Below are 21,350 nucleotides of genomic sequence, written 5' to 3'. Positions count from 1 at the left end.
GAGCCTGTATTGCGATGAATTTCCCTCTTAGGACTACTTTTGCTGCATCCCAAATGATTTGGTATACCGTGTTCTCATTTTCATTTGTCTCCAGATAATATTTGATTTCTTCTTTAATTTCTTCAATGATCCATTGTTTGTTCAGAAGCGTGTTGTTTAGTCTCCACATTTTTGCACCTTTCTCTGCTTTTTTCTTGTAGTTGATTTCTAGTTTCATAGCATTATGATCAGAAAAGATGCTTGATATTATTTCAACTCTCTTGTATTTATTGATGTTTGCTTTGTTTCCCAAAATATGGTCTATCCTTGAGAATGTTCCATGTGCACTTGAGAAGAATGTGTAACCTGCTGTTTTTGGATGAAGTGTTCTATATATATCTATTAAGTCCATCTGGTCTAATTTTTCATTTAATTCTGTTATTTCCTTGTTGATTTTCTGTCTGGATGTTCTGTCCATTGGTGTTAATGGTGTGCTGAGGTCCCCTACTATTATTGTATTGTTGTTGATGTCTTCTTTTAGTTCTGTTAAGAGTTGCTTTACAAATTTTGGTGCTCCTGTGTTGGGTGCGTATATATTTATAAGTGTTATGTCTTCTTGGTGGAGAGTCCCTTTTATCATTATATACTGTCCCTCTTTGTCTTTCTTTATCTGTTTTGCTTTGAAGTCTACCTTGTCTGATATTAGTATAGCAACACCTGCTTTCTTTTGTTCATTATTAGCTTGGAGTATTGTTCTCCATCCCTTCACTCTGAGTCTGTGTTTGTCTTTGGGGCTGAGGTGTGTTTCCTGGAGGCAGCACATTGTTGGATCTTGTTCTTTGATCCATCCTGCCACTCTGTGTCTTTTGATTGGGGAGTTCAAACCATTTACATTTAGAGTGATTATTGAGATGTGGGGGCCTACCACTACCATTTTGTGTCTTGTTTTCCGGTTTTCTTCAGTTTTCTTTGTTTCTCGTCCTATGGTTTAATCTGTTCTGATGTAGAGCTGCTACTCTCTGTTGTTGTCCTTCTACTTATCTCCTCTGCTCTTGGTTTTGTAGCCCCTTTCCTTTTTTGGATTTTTCAGTAATGAGGGTTTTCCTGAGGATTTCCTGAAGAGGAGGTTTTGTGGCAATGAACTCCCTTAATTTTTGTTTATCTGGGAAAGTTTTTATTTCTCCATCGTATTTGAAGGATGTTTTCGCTGGGTAGAGAATTCTCGGCTGTAGGTTTTTGTCCTTCAGATTTTTGAATGTATCATTCCACTCTCTTCTAGCCTGTAAAGTTTCTGCTGAGAAATCTGCTGATAGCCTGATGGGGGTTCCTTTGTAGGTTAGTTTCTTTTGCCTGGCTGTCCTTAGTATTTTCTCCTTGTCGTTGACTTTTGCTAGCTTCACTACTATATGCCGTGGGGTTGGTCTTCTTGCATTGATAAAGTTTGGAGATCTATTGGCTTCTGTCACCTGAAGATCCATCTCTCTCACCAGATTTGGGAAGTTCTCAGCCATTATTTCTTTGAATAGGCTTTCTGCCCCTTTCTCCTTCTCTTCTCCCTCTGGTATACCTATAATCCTTACGTTGCATCTCCTAATTGTGTCTGATAATTCTCGGAGAGTTTCTTCATTTCTTTTTAGTCTTACTTCTCTCTCTTCCTCTGCCTGCAGCATTTCTATATTCCCATCTTCCAAATTGCTAATTCTTTCCTCCGTATTATTGGCCCTACTGTTCAGTGCATCTAGATTTTTCTTAATCTCCTCTATTGTGTTCTTCATTTCCAGTATTTCTGTTTGGTTCTTCTTTATCGTATCAAACTCCTTTGTGACATAGCTCCTGAACTCGTTGAGTTGTCTATCTGAATTCTCTCTTAACTCATTGAGCATTTTAATGATGGCTGTTTTGAAGTCATCGTCATTTAGGTTATATATTTCATTTTCTTTGGGATTGTTGTCTGTGTATTTGTTGTTTTCCTTCTGTTCTGGAGATTTAATGTATTTTTTCATATTGCTTGATGTTGTAGATTTGTGCCTCCGCATAGAGATAGAGATTAGTTGCTCCTTCCACTTGTTTCTGCTGGTGTGGTGGGGGAGCAGCTGTTTATACTGCACCAACCAGGAACCCTATCCGCAGTTGCTAACTGAGCCTGGGCCCCTCCTCATAGTCACAGTGGTCCTTTGGATTCCCTCTTCTGCCGTGGGGGCCGTCACGGGGGGGCTTCAGGCTGCTGGTGCCTACTGTTGCAGCCCACCTAGACGTGCTCCCTCCTTGGGGTCTGCAACGGTGTTATGGGATTTTCCAGCGGCCAGGGGTAGGATCACTTATATTTGCCACTCCGTCACTGTCGGCACCCACAAAATCTCACTTGTCCACTATGGGTCACAGCAGAGCTATTGGCATCTTCTACAGTCTGTGGTTAGCTCACCTAGCTATGCTACTTTTGTCCCAGGGTCTTCCAGCCTTGTGGCTGCCGGATGGGTGCTCTCTACTAGTGCTGTGCAGAGGCTTTTGCTGAGGATGCTGTGAGCCTGTAGGGTTTCTCCCTAGGCTATGGAGCTGGGTCGCTGGAACTCCACCCAGCCCCAGACCTGTTCCCCAGGAACTCAGGTAGCCCTTTGCCCTGACTGGGGGATAGCCGGAGACCCTGATTTCAGTGTTAGCTGGTCAGCTGCTGCCCTGCCTGATATTCTCCTCTCCGGGACCCTCCCAATGTTGTGGATGCTGGGCGTAGCCCCTCCGCTAATGGCAGACCGAGAGTTTTGTCTGCTGCCTGGGCGGAACTCTGGAGCTTCCCCCCCCGGGCCACGGAGCCGGCCACTGGAGCTCCACCCAGCCCCAGTCCTCTCCAAGATCTCCGGCAATCCCTTGCCCCAAAGGGCGGGCAATGGCAGCTGGGGGTTGCCTCGCCCTCTGGGATTCTCTCCGGGACTTTCCCAGAGTTGTGAGTGCTGGGTGTAGCCCCTCTGCTAACGGCAGACAGAGAGTTTTGTCTGCTGCCCGGGCGGAACTCTGGAGCTTCCCCTCCAGGGCGCGGAACTGGCCTCTGGAGCTTCACCCAGCCCCAGTCCTCTCCAAGATCTCTGGCAATCCCTTGCCCGGCCGTGCAGGCAGTGGCAGCCAGGGGGCCACCACACCCTCTGTGATTCTCTCTGGGACCCTCTGGGCACCGTGGACACCAGGCGGGATCTCCCCACCAATGGCGGGGTGAGACTCTCCCTGCGGGCTCAAGTGTGTAACTCTAGAATTTCCCTCTGCGTTTAGGAGTAATTGCGGGGGGGTTAGGTAGGGTTCTGGTCACCTGTTTCCACCGTCGCTCCTCTGGTGTGTGCTTGCTCCTGCCCTAGGTGTGTGTTGATCTTCTGGGGGCGTCCATTGGAAGAAAGCCGCTTGCAGGTACTAGGCTGTTCGGTGGGGGTCGGAGAGTTTTCTCTTATCTCCACCTCCTCCCAGAGGGAAGTCCGTCCGCCTTCCAATGTATAGTCGCGTGGGTCTCTCAGACGTCCTGAGATGCTGTCTGGATATCCTTTGTTAAGTGATGAGTGTCCAAATAATTGTAGACTCGAAGGGGGAGAGACAAAGAGGACTGATCACGGCACCATCTTGGATCTTCTCCTAGCCCATTTCTTTTCAGTGCTGAATAATATTTCATTGTCTGGATTATCATAGTTTATTTATCCATTAACCTGCTGAAGGAAGGTTGCTTCCAGGTTTGGCAATTATGAATAAAGCTGATATAAACATCCGTGTGCAAGCTTTTATGTGGACATAAGTTTTCAACTCCTTTGGGTAAATACCAACGAGGATGATTGCTGGATCATATGTTTAATTTTATAAGAATCCACCACACTGTCTTCCAAAGTGGCTGTACCATTTTGCATTCCCAGCACATATTATTTTTTTACCACAATAACAAAAAGTGGAAAAGAGTGAAAATGAACAAGTAAATCAATGAATTATGTAATATAACTTCAAGCTACTATAAAGAAAATAAACAAGATAAGGTGTCAGAGTTTTTTTTTTATTACTCATGGATTTTGAATAAGGTCATAAATTGCCTTAAATTGTGACCTTATAATTTTGACTTGGGTATAGTACAAAATTTTGCTGTTTTGTCATTGGATCAATTATCTATTTTGGACACACTATAAATTTCTAGAATGAAAATAAGTAAAGGTGAGTTCAAAAATTAGTAACTTATCATGCCAATTTTCCCCGAAGGAGTAAACACTATAAAATCAATATTTATGTAGTCAAATAATTAAGAAAGCAAATAACCTGATCCCATTGTGTTTAAAGAATACAAATGAACTTTTTGACTTTTAAAAACTCTCACCAACTGAGCTACACCATTTTGTAATTCTTAAAATAAAACTACAAACCCTACAAACTTGTGTTATGGATTTTCATTACGGATGAACTGGGATATTGTATGTGTCTTTATAATTTTGTAAGTCATTAATAAACTATTTTGATTTGTTTCTTCTCCTTGTCCATCATGTAAGCAGCACTCATTCCATGTTCTCAAACTTGCTCAAAAGGATTTCCTCTATGAATTTCCTTTTCTCACATCTCTAACCTAGTGGTAACTCCTTTACCCTCCCATATCTAGTTTATGTTCTTGAGTAAAGATGACCTAAGATGTATGGTGTCAGGGAGGGGATGAAACCCACTTCCAGTTGGGATGTGAAAGCTGGATAAGCACAGAGATTCCAACAACAGTGGTAGATCCATGATGCACAAAGGAGGGCATAGTGGAGTGAAGGAGGGGCTGAGAAGCAAATACAATAGAAAAGTGGATCTCTAAGGATTGAAAACCAAGCAATTCTTCCATTTCCTCCCGGGCACAGAGATGGAGATGATCAGTTAGCTAGTGTTATATGACTAAAGATTCCCTAGTGCCATTGTTATTGAGAATTTGAACGTAGCAAGTAAATATAAAATGAGGAGAGTGAAGAGCCTCAATACGTTTGGATTGAGGGTGGAATTATTTCCAAGGGAGCATTGTTAACAAAAACATGGAGATGCAAATGCATGATGCATGACTTGGGACCTGAAATGATTACAATATCCCTTATCCGCTCTGATGGGAGGGATAGTAGGGAAATAAGTGAGGATGACAGGGACTGACAGAAGTGTTTGATGGTTTTGGGGGATGCATTTTGTTTTATGAATCCAATATCAAGTCACTCTTTTGCAATGAATCTTTCTTTTCTGTGAGAAATCCATTTCTATTTTGAGTAGGGTTTAGACCGTCTAACAAAAGAATAAAAATGTGACTCATTCTGGGCAAAAGAAAGTGTCCCATTCCCCTGGCCATGCAGATTGGCTCCAGGATGCGAACAATTCAGGATCTTCCCCGGGATTTTTCTGCTGAGCAATCTGAAAAGATTGTCTCATTTGGCTATTTTTTCTAAGCTTGTAGGAGCTTAACCACATGGTTCTTAGTCTTCTCTGCCACGTGGAGAGAGACTTTAAGAGATGGAATGAGCCCATCTAGAAGTAAGTGAGAAACAGTGCTGTCTTACTTTGGTATTTTTATTTAAGTGAAATATGGGGTTTTTATTTGTTTGTTTGTTTAAAACCGTTTCCTAAGCAAAGATCTATTTGTACATAGCATTGCTTATTGAACTAATTTTATCTTAGAATCCAATGACAATAATAATTATGATGATAGTTTCTATTTGTTAAGTGATAAATATGTGCTAAATGGCTTACATACATTGTTTCCTCATTTACTAAATTAATAATACTCTATAAACGTATAAAACAATGTTTACAAAAGACATGAAATTAAGAAATCAAAGTTTCCCCTTTACTTGAAAGCAGAGAACACTGGATATTCCTCTATCAGAGAACAGAAACAGCGACCCAGTTGCAGCCGGGAGCATACAAGTCACACAATTTCACCTGAGAATCATTCTTAAAACTTCACGCAGTGTAGCCATCTAGCCAACATTCTGAAGCAGGAAATTAGAATTTGGGGGAATTAATTGATTGCAACAGCAAATAAAATGAAATGTAAGGTAGATCGTAATCTCCAGTAAAACAGCAGTTCTGGCTTCTGAAGTGCTGAGTAAAAATTCTGTGTCCTTGCAAAGCAGAGAGTTCACTGATGTAGTTATAGCTGAGGGTGGAACTTTTCAGATCTATTTTTCTGGGTATTAAGCTTTGGCTCTATCAATCAGATTGGCCGCCCCAAAGCCTCCTGATAACACATACCTACAGCACTGATTTGGGGACTAAAACCACATGCTTTGCAAGTAAGCTGGCCTGAAATTGGATTCAGTACAATCACCAAAATTAACTGCTTTCTTCTTACCAATAAATAACTAACAATCTTTCCACCTTCAAGGGAACTTTTGAGAATCAACCTCTTTTTGTCTGCTTTCTTGGTTGAGAAAGAACAGCCATAAATTCTAATCCTTTCATTCCTTCCAAAAGCCACCCCTTCAATAAAGCACTCAGGGCTCACCACACCTGGGTGGACGATTGCCCTCATCTGCCACCCTATAAGATTTTATTGTAAAAGGCTTATTTCAATCTGTTTTTTATTGCAGTTATTTTGTGCAACTTTTTTAATTATTATGTATCATTATATATCATATAGCAAAATATGTTACCTGCTGTACAACATTATATTCTTTTCTTTACATTCCTCATGATAAGAGATTGTTTTTCACAACTGAAATTTAATAATATTTATATCCCTCAGGACTCTAGCACAACGTTGGGACCATATTGGTAACTGAGTAACATGTTTATTCTCGAAATGAATATGTAGATAAATAAATTTTATATATCCGTCCAAATAAGCAATATTAGAGTACTTCCATAGACAGACTTATATCTAATAAAATGTTCCCTCCTTGCCTGTTTAAAAAAAAAAGTCTATGTTGTTTACCTGGAAAATACGCAATGACACAGGTGGTGGAGTGGTTTGAATAGTAGCACCCCAAAATTCTTGTCTGCCTAGAGCCTCTGAATGTGACCTTATGTGGAAATAGGGTCTTTGAACAAGTAAGTAAGTTAAAACCAGGTTACAATGGCTAGAGTGGGCCCTAAATTCATGAACTGGTGTCTGTATAAGAGGAGGAGAAAACACAGAGAGAGAAAGACACATAGAGAAGGCCATGTGAAGACAGAAGCAGGGATTCTTGACAAGCCTAAGAATGTCAAGGATTGCCAGGAGGCACCAGAAACCTGGAAGAGGCAAGGAAGGATTATTCCCAGAACCTGTAGAGGGAGCATGTTTGCCTTCATATATGAAAAAAGCGCTGATCATTCTTCAATAACGTTTCAAAGATCCCTTCTTCTACTGGGACTTCTCCAATAGCCTCACTCACAAGGACTCAGGGGACTTCAAGCTTCTCCCAGAAACCTGTTAATAACTATATTGTCTCCCTCATCTCTTCGTACTTTGTTCAATCATTTTACCTGCTTTGTTCTTACTCCTGAACAAAAATCTTCCAGGCAGTGCCATATAGTTGCACTGTACAGAGTATGGGTCAATTATCCTGTTCAACCTCTACATACCGGTCACTTGTCAAAATGACAAGCCTAAAAATTCGAGGAATTAATACAAAGGAGTCAAATTAAAAAACACTCAGCTGATGATATGCATTCACCATTAGGTTTTGCTAGAGAAGTTGAAAACTTTTCTGGTTATCAATTTTCATCTTGCAGCTTTTCAGTGTCATAAAAGTGGGTAGCAGCAAATTTAATTACAAAACTTACATTTAGCAGACAATATTTCTGTAGAGTTGCATTTCTTTTAGAATTATTCTAGCCTATATACTAAGGAAATTATATTACACTATAAAAGTATCCCCTGGAAATAAATAAAATAATTTGTTAGTCCTCATATGTACTTGTTATGAATAATTTACAGTTTGATTTTGAAAGAGCTTCCTCTTTAGTTGAATTTAAGGTTTTTAAAAATTATCTAAGATTATAAGTTAAGATAACGCTTACATAGAGATATAAATTAACCCATAATCCTCTCATTATCACACAACTGGGTTCATGTTGTTGTGTGTGTGTGCTTGCGCCCAAATGTACCTTCTTTCCTATTTTAATATCGACTTTAATCTTGTTTTAAACACTCCCCTTGTCATAAACGGTCCAGGAGAAGTTCTGACTTGAGTGACCTCGCCCTCTCACTGACCCTCACTGAGCCCCAGCCAACAGGAAATTATCCAATACACCCAGCATTCTGGTCTGCTGACATTTTCCACCGTAAACAGGAAATCCAAGAAGATTTAGGTCTCAGGGAAAACATTATCAAGCCCAGCCCATCACACTTTCTTAAGAAGACTCAGAAGAGAAAATCGTTAGAAAGAAATGAAAATAGAATAGAATCATCAGAAAGCCATTTAAAAGTTTTCTTGCTGTCCTTTCTCCTATGTGTTCTTCACAAGACTGATAAAACATTCTAACACCATAATCAGAGTACCGATGCAGAATCTGACACCCGGGCATTTGTAAAGCCTAGTTTTTAACCTTGATATCAAGGTGGAAACCATTTAGGAATAAGGTAGCTCATCTGTTGTTTAAATATTTCAAGAAGTAAAAGGAAGGAAGGAAGGACAGAAAGATAGACTAGTAAAGCTAGAGAGTGATTTGGGATTCAAAATAAGCCATAGTTAGTGGGATTGAGCAAGGAAGGTGTTTCTAATCAGTCATGCTTTAACAGTCCTAATTAACTAATTGTGTTCAAGAAAAAAGTTAATAAAGATGTAGAAATAGAAATGTGATGGCAAAATTTTAGAAAATAAAGTAATTTTATGACAAGATAGACAAAGAATCAAAAGAGAAAAAAAAACATATAGTATTTTGTAGAGCCTTCGCATTTTAAAGGCTATAATGAAAGTGGTTCCAGTTTATTTATGCTCAAATTGTACAGCGTTCTAAGATTCTCCTCAACAAATTTTCACTCTAGATTGGCTCTTCCTGGCATGAAGTCAATTCTGTCTAGCCTTCACCTTTATCACCTGTGCTGTCATTTGGTAGACAGATACATTTATGAAATGAAAATTAATTTTTACTATTAGTCCAAGAAAAGTATAATTAGAAGGGAAAATGAACTGGAAGGTGTAAACTAATGACATTATCAAACATATACAAAAGTAGGGATTATCTACTCTTCGAAATTCTTAACCTTACAGTTCCTCTCCATTAACACATAACTGAGGGCCAAGTTTGCATGTGATCGCTACTCCAAAACTTGTTGCAAATCTGTAGGTGGATTTGTGCATACTCTTTGATTTATATAAAATTTGCCTAAAATATAAGTCTTACCTCATTCTGGAGATCTCGGATCATTTTGCTCTTTCTTTCCATTTCAGTCTTCAAAAAATTTATCTGAAAATGAATAGAACATTATGTAAACATATTTCAAATTTATTTCTATGGCTTTTATAAATTTATTTTTGTGATTTTTGAAGTATAATAAAATGAATCTCTCTTTAAAAATAAATATTGAAAAAGAACGAAGGACTAAAATTTTCGTTAACCAAACCTTTATTGCCCAATTCATACATATATCCACTGATTATTTAAAAATACCCTTTTCTCAAGTAATAAAAGTTTCTTTCTTTATAAATTGAGAGACCATGCACATTATGACTGTGATTCTCTTACCTGTCTAAACCTCAATAAAAAAAATATGACTGCAAAAAAATAAAACTAGATTCTCAGATTGGGCCTAGGAATCTCTATTCATAAAACACTCTCCAAGTAACTTTGACCTGTGGCCAGGTTTGAAAGCAAGTACCTAGTGATATTCTTGACTTCAAAAGCATGGAATGTTATCAAAACTGTACCAAAGAAACAACAATGTTTCCTTCTGAGTATGATATTGTTGGGATTTTTAACCCCAGGCCAGTTATTTGAACTGTATTTGCATAAAGGCAGCATCTTTATTTGCCTGAGCACTTCGAAAAAAGTCATTATAGCGCAGTTGTTTAGATTTGAGAATTTATAGTCACTGGGGGTTCACTATGATAAAAGCTAACTGTATCATGGTGGATGAAAAATTTACTTTCTCCAATTTTCAATTTTCTGGTAGTTAAATTTTAAAAAAAAGTAAAAGGACATGAGTGAAGTTAATTTTACTAATATATTTATTTAATTCAATATATTCACAATATCATTTTGAGGGGCCGGTCCAGGAGCATAGCAGTTAAGTTCACGCACTCCACTTCGGCATCTGGGGGTTTGCAGGTTCAGATCCTGGGCACAGACCTATGCACCACTTATCAAGCCATGCTGTGGCAGGAGTCCCAGATAAAGCAGAAGAAGATGGGCACAGATGTTAGCTCAGTAATGCATTATTAATAATATAACTGACATTATCTTTTGAAATATATCTTTAAGACCCACTGTGTGTTTTACACTTCTCGCACATCTCAGTTTGGACTAGCCATTTCACAATGCTCAGTAGCCTCAAGTATCTAGTAGTTATATACTGGACAACAAAGTCTTAGAGGATCCCTGGAACGATCCAGAAGAGACCAGTGATGTGGATTATCTTGAGATCGATTGAGTCAACAGAAGTCAAGTTTAGGAGTCAAGTCAATTTTCACCATATATACAGATTAAAAAAAATTAATTCTGAAACGTTTCAAACATAAACTAAAGAACAAGAAGTATAACATAAACATATATAAATATTTTGTCCAATTGTCCTCAGACTTTGTAAAGAAAATGTTACATCTAATCTTTCTTCCTTCCCTCTCCCCAGAGGCAACCACTCTCCTGCAGTTGATGTGTGTTAGTCTTGTGCATATTTTTGTACATTTATACTTATTGAGTTTGCGCAAGGCTTTATAACACATGTTAACTCCTTTTGTTTTCTGGCTGTGTAGGTGTCCCTGTATTTTCATTCTCTCAAATGGTAGTGGAAACCTAAACCAAACAATTTTTGATGGTCAAACCACATATAAAACAGAAGCAGAAGCCTGAGAACTACCATGTCCATTGTTTTGGCCATAAACACTTTCAAGGTAAGTTTGACCTATGAAGATACTGACAGCAACCCAAAAACATGAGTCACATAACCAATGTTGTGGCTAGACTGGCCTTCTGGTTCTTACTATGGCTGCAAGACATCATCAGCAATGACCATCATGAAACTTTGCAAAAAAAGGTTTATTACTTACAAGTCCTGGAAATTACATGGCACACTTGGGGCCACACCGTGAGGTCACAGAGAGAGAAAGAGTGAGAGAGAGAGAGTGCAGACCTGGGATTCTGCTGTTACTGGGGACAAGGTGTGGGGGGGCTAGAGTTTCTCAGGCTCACTCATTATTGGTAAATTTAAGACATAAGAGCAGGAATTTAAAGTATGAGAAGAGAAAAAACAAGTAGCCAAACAGTCAGTTATGGAAATCAACCAGGATCTCTAAAACAAAGGAGCATGTGGTCGAGGAGAAGCTTGGCCTGGCTCTTTATCTAGTTCTGCGGCTGGTAATGTGTTATTTGAGGTCGCCATCTTTGAAGGGGATGCCTCCCCACACAATCAAAGCTTAAGTCAGGGCCTTGCATTAAAATAAAGAAAAACCAACTGTCAGGGCTTCTACTACCTCTACCCAAGCACTTTATGAGCATAGGAAAATTTTGATATGTTCCAGATTTGTCTTTAAGTCTTGAACTACTTAAAGCCATCTTGCTGATATTAGTAACCTGCTCTTTCACTGATACCATTTGCCCACAAATCCTCACATTTTGATACTATCCAGTATACGTTATCCATAATTAACAACTAACCTTAATTGAGTGAAAGAAAATATATTGCAATGTCAAGAATATAATTATTTAAATTTTAAACGAGGACAGAGAAACTTGAGAATGCAATACTCAAGTATTCAGGACCTAAAATATATCAGAATATTCAAGAAGCATTAGTATTTGAAACCATTGGTCTAAAATCCCAGCAGGTTTTAACATCCCTGGAAGAATAAGCATTTCTAGCAGATAGTTATGAAATAATTCTCAGAGACAGAAAATACCATTTATTTACTTTGAATACAGAATGGAAGAACATAGCAATTCTTTACTTTTAATGAGAGTCAAAGCTTGAAGCTAATTCTCGTCTTTAGACTAATTATGTCTCACTTAGGGCAAGTTAAGCCATAAAAACTAACAAGGGTAGTGAAATGCATCCAATGAGCATTAATATCTTTAATTACTCTGGTTGCACCTGAGAGCTCATTCTTCCTTGCTGCCTGTTAGGTTTTTCAAGAGGAACACACAGTTGAAAGATTTGCCAGTCCATTATTTGCTTAGGAATAAAAAATGTTCACATATTCATAAAAAGTTTATTTTCAAACAGAATTCGATCAAGACAGATTTAATGCTTTTTCAATTTAATTTTTCAGAAGTTTATCTTCTTTTATATCTTTGTGATTTAAAAGTAACAGCACTTTTAAGTCTCACAGCGTTTTTCTTTTTTGAGGAAGATTAGCCCTGAGCTAACATCTGCAGCCAATCCTCCTCTTTTTGCTGAGGAAGGCTGGCCCTGAGCTAACATCCGTGTCCATCTTCCTGTACTTTATATGTGGGATGCCTACCACAGCATGCCTTGCCAAGCGGTGCCATGTCTGCACCCGGGATCCGAATGGCGAACCCCAGGCCGCTGAAGCGGAAAGTGGGAATTTAACTCCTGCACCACCAGGCTGGCCCTTCACAGCATTTTAATGGGAACTTAGCAAATGACGTGGGTATTTGCAACATCTTTTGCGTAAAATACACAATCTGTTATTTTTATGGAAAAAGGCATAGTAATTAGATATGTAATCAAGGGCAGCACATAAAATTATCTGCTCTTAAATCTAAAATAGCACCATATTTGCAGAATTAAATCCAATGTTTTCCCTCTATTGAGAGCGAGCAATTACAATTATCTCAGTCTTGCTTTCTTATCCAACCTTCAATTATACCAACTATAGTCTTCCTAGAAGAGAAAATCATTACAGAATTATTTACAACTACAAAAATTTTTAAAAATATATATTAATGTAATCTTTAGTTAACCTTGAATCTTCTAATAGGGAGAAAAAGCACAAAACATTCTGTTTGAGTCTACCAAAATTTGGAAGAGGTGATTCCCAGTGATATGAAATCTGTTTCTCCTGGATTCCACCAGATGCACATTTAAAAAATAAAATAATCACAGCTTTAATAAATATATGTTCTTCTCATGTTTGTTGAGGTTGCTGTCATCTCTTTCTGGATTCTGAATTAGAACATATCAATCATTCAATTCAAAACCTAGAACACATTTTAATATAATCTTGAATTTATTTATATAGGAATTTTACATCTACATTAATTAGTGAAAATGTCTATTAGTTTATTTATGCATATTGTCATTAATTGACTTTGGAATCATAAATGCACATGCTCATAAAATAAGATGAGAGTATTTGCTCTTTTTCTATTTTACAGAAAATATTTGCCTATGTTAAGAATTAACTGATCTTTGATAAATAGGTGGAAGTCACCATTAAAAGCTTCTGGCTCTGTAATTTTTGGGAAAGAGGGTCTTTTAGCACAATAAGATTCCAGCTGTTTTAGTTTATTCAAGTAGTAAATGTCTTCTTACAGAAATTTTGGCATTTTTTATTTATTCATCTAAGAATTTACACATATAATTTCAACTTTATCATGAACAGTTGCTTATAACACTTTTGTTTCTTTCAATGTCTATTTTGAATATGGCTAGTTGCCCTTTCTCATTCAATATTTTAAAATTTAGAGCTTTTCTTTTATTCTTATTCAATCTTTCCAAAGTCTATCATAATCTTTTCAAAGGACTTAAATATATCTTTTTTCATTTTCCTCACCAGTCTTTATAATTCTCTCTTTCCTTATTACATTGGCCTTGATGTTTTACTTTTCAACTAACTTCTTGAATTTATGTTGCTAATCTTTCATCTTTCCTTAAAAATGAGTTTAAAGCTATAAATTTCCCTCTATTATATTGGCGTGCAGTGTTTTCTTTATTGTTAAGTACCAAGTATTTCTTAATTTATTTTATTGTTTCTTATTAACCAAAGGGTTATTAGAAAATGTTATGTATATTTTTCAAATATAAGGAATTGTTTAGCTATTTATAAGAATTTATTTTTAATTTTATTACAATAGGACTGAATAGTATACTATATGTTATTAATATTTTCGAACTTATAGAACTTCATTTATGTATTATACATATTTTATTTCTATAAAATTTCTATAAATTTTATATGTATGCTCAAAAAGAATATAGACACTTTGTTGGAGACTTTTCTATATATCTAATAGTTTATAACTATTAATTGTATTTTTACCATCTTCAATGCACTTGCCTATCTATTTCTCCTATCACTTGTAGATTGATGGATGTTGAAGCTGCATTGTTAAGGGCATATATGTTTATGATAGTTATAGCTATAATCTCTCATTTTAGTTTATTTTGCTAGTATACAATGCTTTATCTCATATTTGTGCCTTAAATTCCACTTGCCAGGCATTAATATTGCTGTCAATTATTTCTTTCTTTTAAGTTGTTTTACATATATTTTCCTATTTTGCTTATTTTAAGTATGTGGTCTTTTCACTTTTTAAAATTAGCATATTTGCACATGTTGTCCTATTCTCTTAATTTTACTTATTCTGTGTCTTTTAAAAATTTTATCACTCTATTTAACCCATTTTAAGTTATTATAATTTCTAGTACATTGAAACTTTTACCATCATTAATCTTTTTGCCTACTTTTTTCTTTCCGTTGGATAATCTATTTATTTCAATTTTTTTCCCTCTTGTTTATTTCCATCTGGTAGGTCAAGTTTTTCTGTGCATGGGTTTCACAGTTATTCATTCTAATTTTGTTTTTATAATAATTTCTTCAAAGTTAAGATATAGGAAATTCATAAGAAGTTATTGCTTATTTACTAAATGCCCCTTTAATTGCTCTGTCACCACCCCAATCATGTTTCCTGTTTTTTCCTTTTTGGTTCCATGTTTCCTAAGAGGAAAAATATGTTTGCCTGTAGAAGGCAGGAAACTCAAGAGATGAGCCCTCTGCTCTGTGAAGGGTTTCAGAAATTTCTCATTCAGTTGTCCAATATTAGCGGAAAGCATGGGCACTCATCTGTGTAAGAAGTAAGGCGGAACAGTATATTTCTTAATTCTGATGTTCACTTCCTTGGGGAATGAATAAAAGTCTGGAGTGTTCTTATCATAGACGACGTCAAGCTTTTATCAGCCTCTTGTCCCAGCATGTCACAAGTGGATAATTCTCTTATGGCGCCTACAACAGCATAAGGTGAGGCTCCCACTGGAAAAGCAAGGCTTCTGACTTTAAAGCTGGCTGAAATTTACTCTCTTCTATTCTTCATTCTCCATTCTCCCATCTCCTTTTGTATCTCCTTGAGGCAAAAACCAAAGACATTGCCTTCTCATTCACACCTTGGGCTAGCTGCAGTAGGACTCCCTTTGACATTGGTCATTTGGAAATTTTGGTCTCTATAGGGAGCTGTGGCTATAGTAATGCATGCATTTTCTAACTTTCTCATCAGATGGAGGAATGAGTGTATACACCTGTTAACTTCAAGAGAGGAATGGGGTATACTTTCTGGTATTACTTCCCATCACCTAGTTATACCAAGAACTCCATTTCCCTTTTTTTTTTAAGATTTGCACCTGAGCTAACAATTGTTGCCAATCTTTATTTTTTCTTTTTATTCTTCTCCCCAAAGCTGCCCAGTACATAGTTGTAGATTCTAGTTGTGAGTGATTGTGGCTGTGCTATGTGGGAAGCCGCCTCAGCATGGCCTGATGAGCAGTGCCATGTCCACGCCCAGGATCCGAAATGGCGAAACCCTGGGCCGCAGGAGTGGAGCACGCAAACTTAATCACTCAGCTATGGGGCCGGCCCCAAGAACTCCATTTCTAATGAAAAGGTTACACACATTATATGTCAACTTTTCTTTTTATATATTTTAATTTTCTAAAATATATAATGAATAAAGGAGGATCCTGTACTGAAATATATTTTGTTTCCCTCTTCCTCCCATCTCTCTGTCTTTGTCTCTCTCTGTTGCTTCACATACGCACACTCACACAATCACACACACCAATACACCCATATATGTACATATACATTTTTATATACGATATAATAATTATATAGAGACATGATTTTATAATTACTAAAAACCAAAATTGACAATAATAGTAAATAAAAATAAGAAAAGTCAGTCTGCAGTTAAGAAAATGCAAGCCACGGTAAAAAGGTCACTTCAATTATCTAGTCATTAATAATAGAGACAATGAAGCCGAGTTTAACCTTGATGACTAATAGGTAAAATGTCTAATTCCAATAAAGAAAGAGTTTCTAATTTTCCGGGAACCTGAGGTCAGTCTCAAACAATTCAAAGTCAGCTTTTAAGAGCAGATATTGGCAACTTACGGCATGATATCCATAAAGTTCATAACAAAACTATTTTTAACAACAATATAAGTAGAGTTGGGCAAATAAATCATCTTTAATTATGAACAATGGGATATATTACTTTAATCTTTCTTCTTTTCAGGTGTTCATTCTTCTCTTATTCCTGATAATTCTTACTACAATATTAATAGATAACAAAGGGTTTAAATGGTTATAAAGAGAAAATAGTAATAGTGATGATGATGATAATTGATTGTGACATAGTGATTTGTTATAATATATATTTGGGCCACAGTTCCTGACTGACAGTTCCTATAACCCTTAGAATTTCCTAAGCATTTTTGGATGGCACTTAAGGATGGGGCTGGTTGCCAGGAGAACCAACCATGTGATTAGAGGGTTAGAACTTTCAGCCCCACCCTGCTGACCTCTGAGAAGGAGAGCGGGGCTGGAGGTTGAATCAATCTCCAACAGCCAATGATTTAATCAATCATGCTTAAGTAATGAAGCCTCCATAAAAACCCAAAAGGACAGGGTTCAGAGAGAGCTTCTGGGTCGTGAATACATGGAGATTTGGGGAGAGTGGCACGCCCAGAGAGCATGGAATCTCCACACCCTTTCCCCATACCTTGCCCTATGCATCTCTTCCATCTGGCTTTTTCCGAGTTATATCCTCTCATCATAAACCTGTAAACCAGTAAGTAAAATATTTGAGTTCTGTGAGCCACTCTAGCAAATTAATCAAATCCAAGGAGGGGGTCATTGGAATCTCCAATTTATAGCTGGCCAGTCTGAAGAACAGGTGACAACCTGGGCCTGTGATTGGTGTCTAAAGCTGATTGGGGAGGGGCAGTCTTGCAGGGCTTTCATACAATTTTGAGGTCACTATACAGTCTGCTCAACACTTTGCATGCATCAGTTCGTATAATCACTAAATAAACTGTTTTATAAGTAGCACAAACAAGCTTTTTACCATAAAAGAGCCTTAGAGATAGACAATAACTTTCTTATATTGACCCAGCTAAGACGTGATGGAGATGAAATTGAAAAAGGAAGGAGAAGGGCCGGCCCAGTGGCGCAGCGGTTAAGTGTGCACGTTCCACTTTGGCTGCCTGGGGTTCCCTGGTTGGGATCTGGGGTGCAGATATGGCACCACTTGGCAAGCCATTCTGCGGCAGGTGTCCCACATATAAAGTAGAGGAAGATGGACATGGATGTAAGCTCAGGGCCAGTCTTCCTCAGCAAAAAGAGGAGGATTGGTGGCAGATGTTAGCTCAGGGCCAATCTTCCTCAAAAAAAGAAGGAAAGAAAGAAAAGGAAAAGGAAGGAGAGAGGGAAGGAGAATGACATTAGTTTAGTGTTCACTATTTACTACATGCCAGACATGATTTCAGGGAAATTGTATATATTATTTTAATTTGAATCATCCCCCAAATTCTGCAAATAAGGAAACTTGCAGACGTTAAAGAGCTTGCTCAATTTCACAGAGCTAGTGGATGGCCCAGGAGGAATTTAAAACAAGAGTATTCTTATTCTGGAGCACATGCTAGGTTGTGAATCCACACAGGGAGTTTCTGGGCTAGTAGAGCACTTTGGGGTGCGAGACGGAAACCCTCCCTCAAGATCAAATGTTGAGCACTTCAGGCATGTTGAGACCAGGACAAAGGTGACTCGGCCAGTCCTACCTCCTTCCACTTCCCAACTGTGCATCTTTTGTCCATGAGGTTTCCCACACTTGGATATTCTGACTTTTGCTGTGCTCTTTCAAAAGTTATAACTTTGTTCTTTTTGGACCTTAGACACAGTTTGTTTAACATGTTGGAATAATCATGTATTCACACCTTGGCTCTACCAATTATTAGCTGTGTAAATATAAACAAGAAACTTACCTTCTCTGAGTCACTTATTTTCAGTAAAAAAAAAAAAAAAATAGTGCATAATTTTACTAAGAGGAGCTGAGAAAATAGTATGTGTGAGCACTTCTATTCTGCTCTAACTGCCATCATTTGTGACTAGGCTATGAAGAAACCCAGACTGAATGTGATACATCAAGACAGAAATGGGGTGGGTTGCAATTAGAGCCACTCAGTGGGCTGGGTCAGATGTGGAGCGGAAGGATCAATATGCTGGTGCTGAATATGTCTATTCTTTTATGTAACGTGTCATGTCCAGAGAGCCAGACATTAGGACACGTTGCAGGTGAGCAGTGAGTGTTGCCATGGCATAGCCGAGAAGAATCAATGCGCTTGTCCTTACAAATGGGCAGAGCAGGAAACAGCGAATCCATTAACAAAAACAATTCTGTCCCTAGGAAGGTCAACATTAGTCATTATTAGAAAGGCTGTCTCCAAAAAGCAGGTGTCCCAGATGTCAGGCAGGGCTGAGTCTCAGAAGCAAAACTCCACATCCTGCTCCAGGCTGCTCAAGGAAGCCTCGCCAAAGAAAGGCAGGCTGCCAGTTCTTAGGGGGGCCAGGATCCCAGGTAACTGACCTGGATGGAGCTCGTGCATTAACTACATTTCTAGCTCTGTCAGTTTGATACTTTACGTCTACCTTACACACATATGCAGACAAGCCTTGTTCTAGACAACCCAAACTAAGCTTGAGTCGACCTACCTTAATCTTTTGCCTCTCTCATTGCTGTTCTCTCCCCACCCCACCCCCCCAAAGAGTCCTACTCCTGGGGGTATGCTTTCAGATATAAACTAACCAATACAGAGCCCACAACCCCAGTCACCCCTTGTATTGGTTCTCATACTCCAAGCCACTATACACTTGTCCTAATTACCCTGGGCCAGGTACCAGACAACTAGAGGCAATCCCATGTCCCAGAGCCCGCTGAAGTCATTCCAACTGACCAATCCTGAGCCTGTTTACCCTGTCTTCCCCATTCCTTCCCACAGCAACCTCAGTAAAGGCTCTTGCCCCCAGTTCCCCCACCTCCCTCTGCATCGTGACCAACCTGGAGCTTCCCTGTGTGCTTCCCGTGACATGGCATGCTACCCGTCTGGAGAACTGTGAGAAATAAACTATCTTTTCCATGGTAGTTGTTTCCTGATCTGTTGGCCTTACTGTACCTCAAATTGCCCATTAATATACTATATTTTAGAACAGATTCAGGTTCTGGAAACAAGAGAAAGGTCCAGTCCCCACAAATGGTGCATAAGGTGGGTCTGGGGAAGAAGGTGGGAGTCTAGTTTCCAGCACTGCTATCAAGAGCACCACCCTCCCCCTATGGTGAACATTAGCTGTAGGAACTGAAATGTGGGGTCAAGAGAACGTCATTTTGGGAGAGAAACTCTGGAGAGAAGTGTGACTCCTAAACTTTGAGGTGCATGAAAATCACCTATGGAGTTGATTAAATAAGCAAACTGCGTGGCCCCACATTAAGAGAGAGATTTGTAGTCAGTCGATGTGGGGTGTGGCTTAGGAATCTGTATAGCTTAACGTAGTTCAAGGTCAGTTACACCCCATAATTCAAGGGCCATTGATGCGGGGCCTGACACCAACACTCGCGTCCTCAGTTCCTCATCCATAAATGAAGGTGGGAATTAGAAGACCCCTAAGAATCAAATACAACAAAAATATTTTCTTGGAATGAGTGCTGGCCAAGTATTTTTATGATCTTGGTGACTGCATTTTCTTTGTTGCATTTTCATTTTCTTTTCTCATGGTATATTTGTTCCATAGCAGTTTTGGAAAAAAATTTAACAATTTCCCAGCCCCACAGCAAAGGATACAAAAGAGAAACACACTTACAGTAGCCTGTTGTTTTTCTGCTTTATCAGCTGTCTCTTTAAGTTGAATTTGTAGGACATCCTGGAGAGACTTCATTTGTTCTCTAGTTTAGTAGAAAATAGAAAGCAAAAGAGAGACATGATATAATTCTGTTATTTCCTATGTACATTACAAAAGATTTGCTGTCTATGTACATTGAGGAAACAGGCAACTAGAATTGTATAGAGATACAATTGAGCTTATAGAATATATCTCAGGATTCTGGTAATGAAGGGTTTTCTCTCCTGTGCAAGTACTAAAAGCAAGCCGTATTTAAAGGAAATCGCCTTGCTATTGTGTCTTGTAAGAATCCCACTGTGTCAATCATCTGTGAGCTGCATAATGTGTTAATCAAATCACTATAATAATTAGAGTTGAAAAGCTAATTCTAGTGACAGCATGCCAGGGTGTGAACATGCTGCTTAGAAAAAGTCACCATAGACTTGCTGATAGGATAAATTACCATTCCCTTTGGACGTTCCTAATTGATTAATCCTAAAGCATTGTGCTTTAGACATGCTTTATAAGGCCTGAGACTTTTTGTAAAACAGAGAAAAGAGACTTATTTCTAACTTGAGGGCTGCCTCATTTACTGGGGATAAGAAAAGAAATACACGTCTGCACATATATCCGCATTGTGTCTCAAGCTCGCTAATATATATGGAACCTCTCTCACCTGTTCAAAATACAAATATTTCCATAAAACTGCACCTCTCTCAAGGGTTTAGGATTTACTAACTTATGACAAATCATATTAGCTTTCTTTGCCTTCATTTTATCACCTAAGCTATCATTTCAAAAAGTTCAGATATCAGATAAGGGTTAGTGTGCAAGTGAGTGTGTGCGTGAGTGCATGTGTGTCAGTTCTGGCTGAAGTAATAAATTCCTTCAAAGCAACAGCAACAACCAAACAGAAGCCTTTTCTAGTCATACCAGCACCCAAACTAATTTAAAATTACAAATCTGGTGCCAAAAGGCTACCTCTGGAACTTGGGTGCGTAACCACAATACAGAGACAAGAGGCTAAGAGAGCACCCTCTCAGACTCATGGTCTTCATCTATAAAATGGGCACAATGACACAACTACCTCATAGGTTTGTAGCGAGGTTTAGATGATACAATGTAGGCAAAATGCTTGGCAAAATGCTTAGCACAGTGCCT

The 21,350-nt window shown here is 38.3% G+C and overlaps 1 protein-coding gene across 7 annotated transcripts in view; it reads right to left on the bottom strand.

The window, feature by feature from the left end:
* LUZP2 (leucine zipper protein 2) overlaps nucleotides 1-21,350 on the bottom strand; it is a 457,863-nt gene that overhangs the window by 220,539 nt on the left and 215,974 nt on the right. For all 7 annotated transcript variants that reach the window (XM_070273451.1, XM_070273452.1, XM_023646186.2 and 4 more), the window contains 2 exons: nucleotides 20,172-20,253; nucleotides 9,274-9,336 (listed from right to left, as the gene is read on the bottom strand). In XM_070273451.1, the coding sequence (XP_070129552.1) occupies nucleotides 9,274-9,336; nucleotides 20,172-20,253 (145 nt within the window). The remainder of the gene's footprint in view (nucleotides 1-9,273; nucleotides 9,337-20,171; nucleotides 20,254-21,350) is intronic.

Source organism: Equus caballus, chromosome 7, assembly GCF_041296265.1.
Source record: "Equus caballus isolate H_3958 breed thoroughbred chromosome 7, TB-T2T, whole genome shotgun sequence".
Lineage (NCBI taxonomy): Eukaryota > Metazoa > Chordata > Mammalia > Perissodactyla > Equidae > Equus > Equus caballus.
The sequence above is the reverse complement of the archived record's forward strand: the minus strand, read 5'-3'. Positions and strand labels throughout refer to the sequence as shown.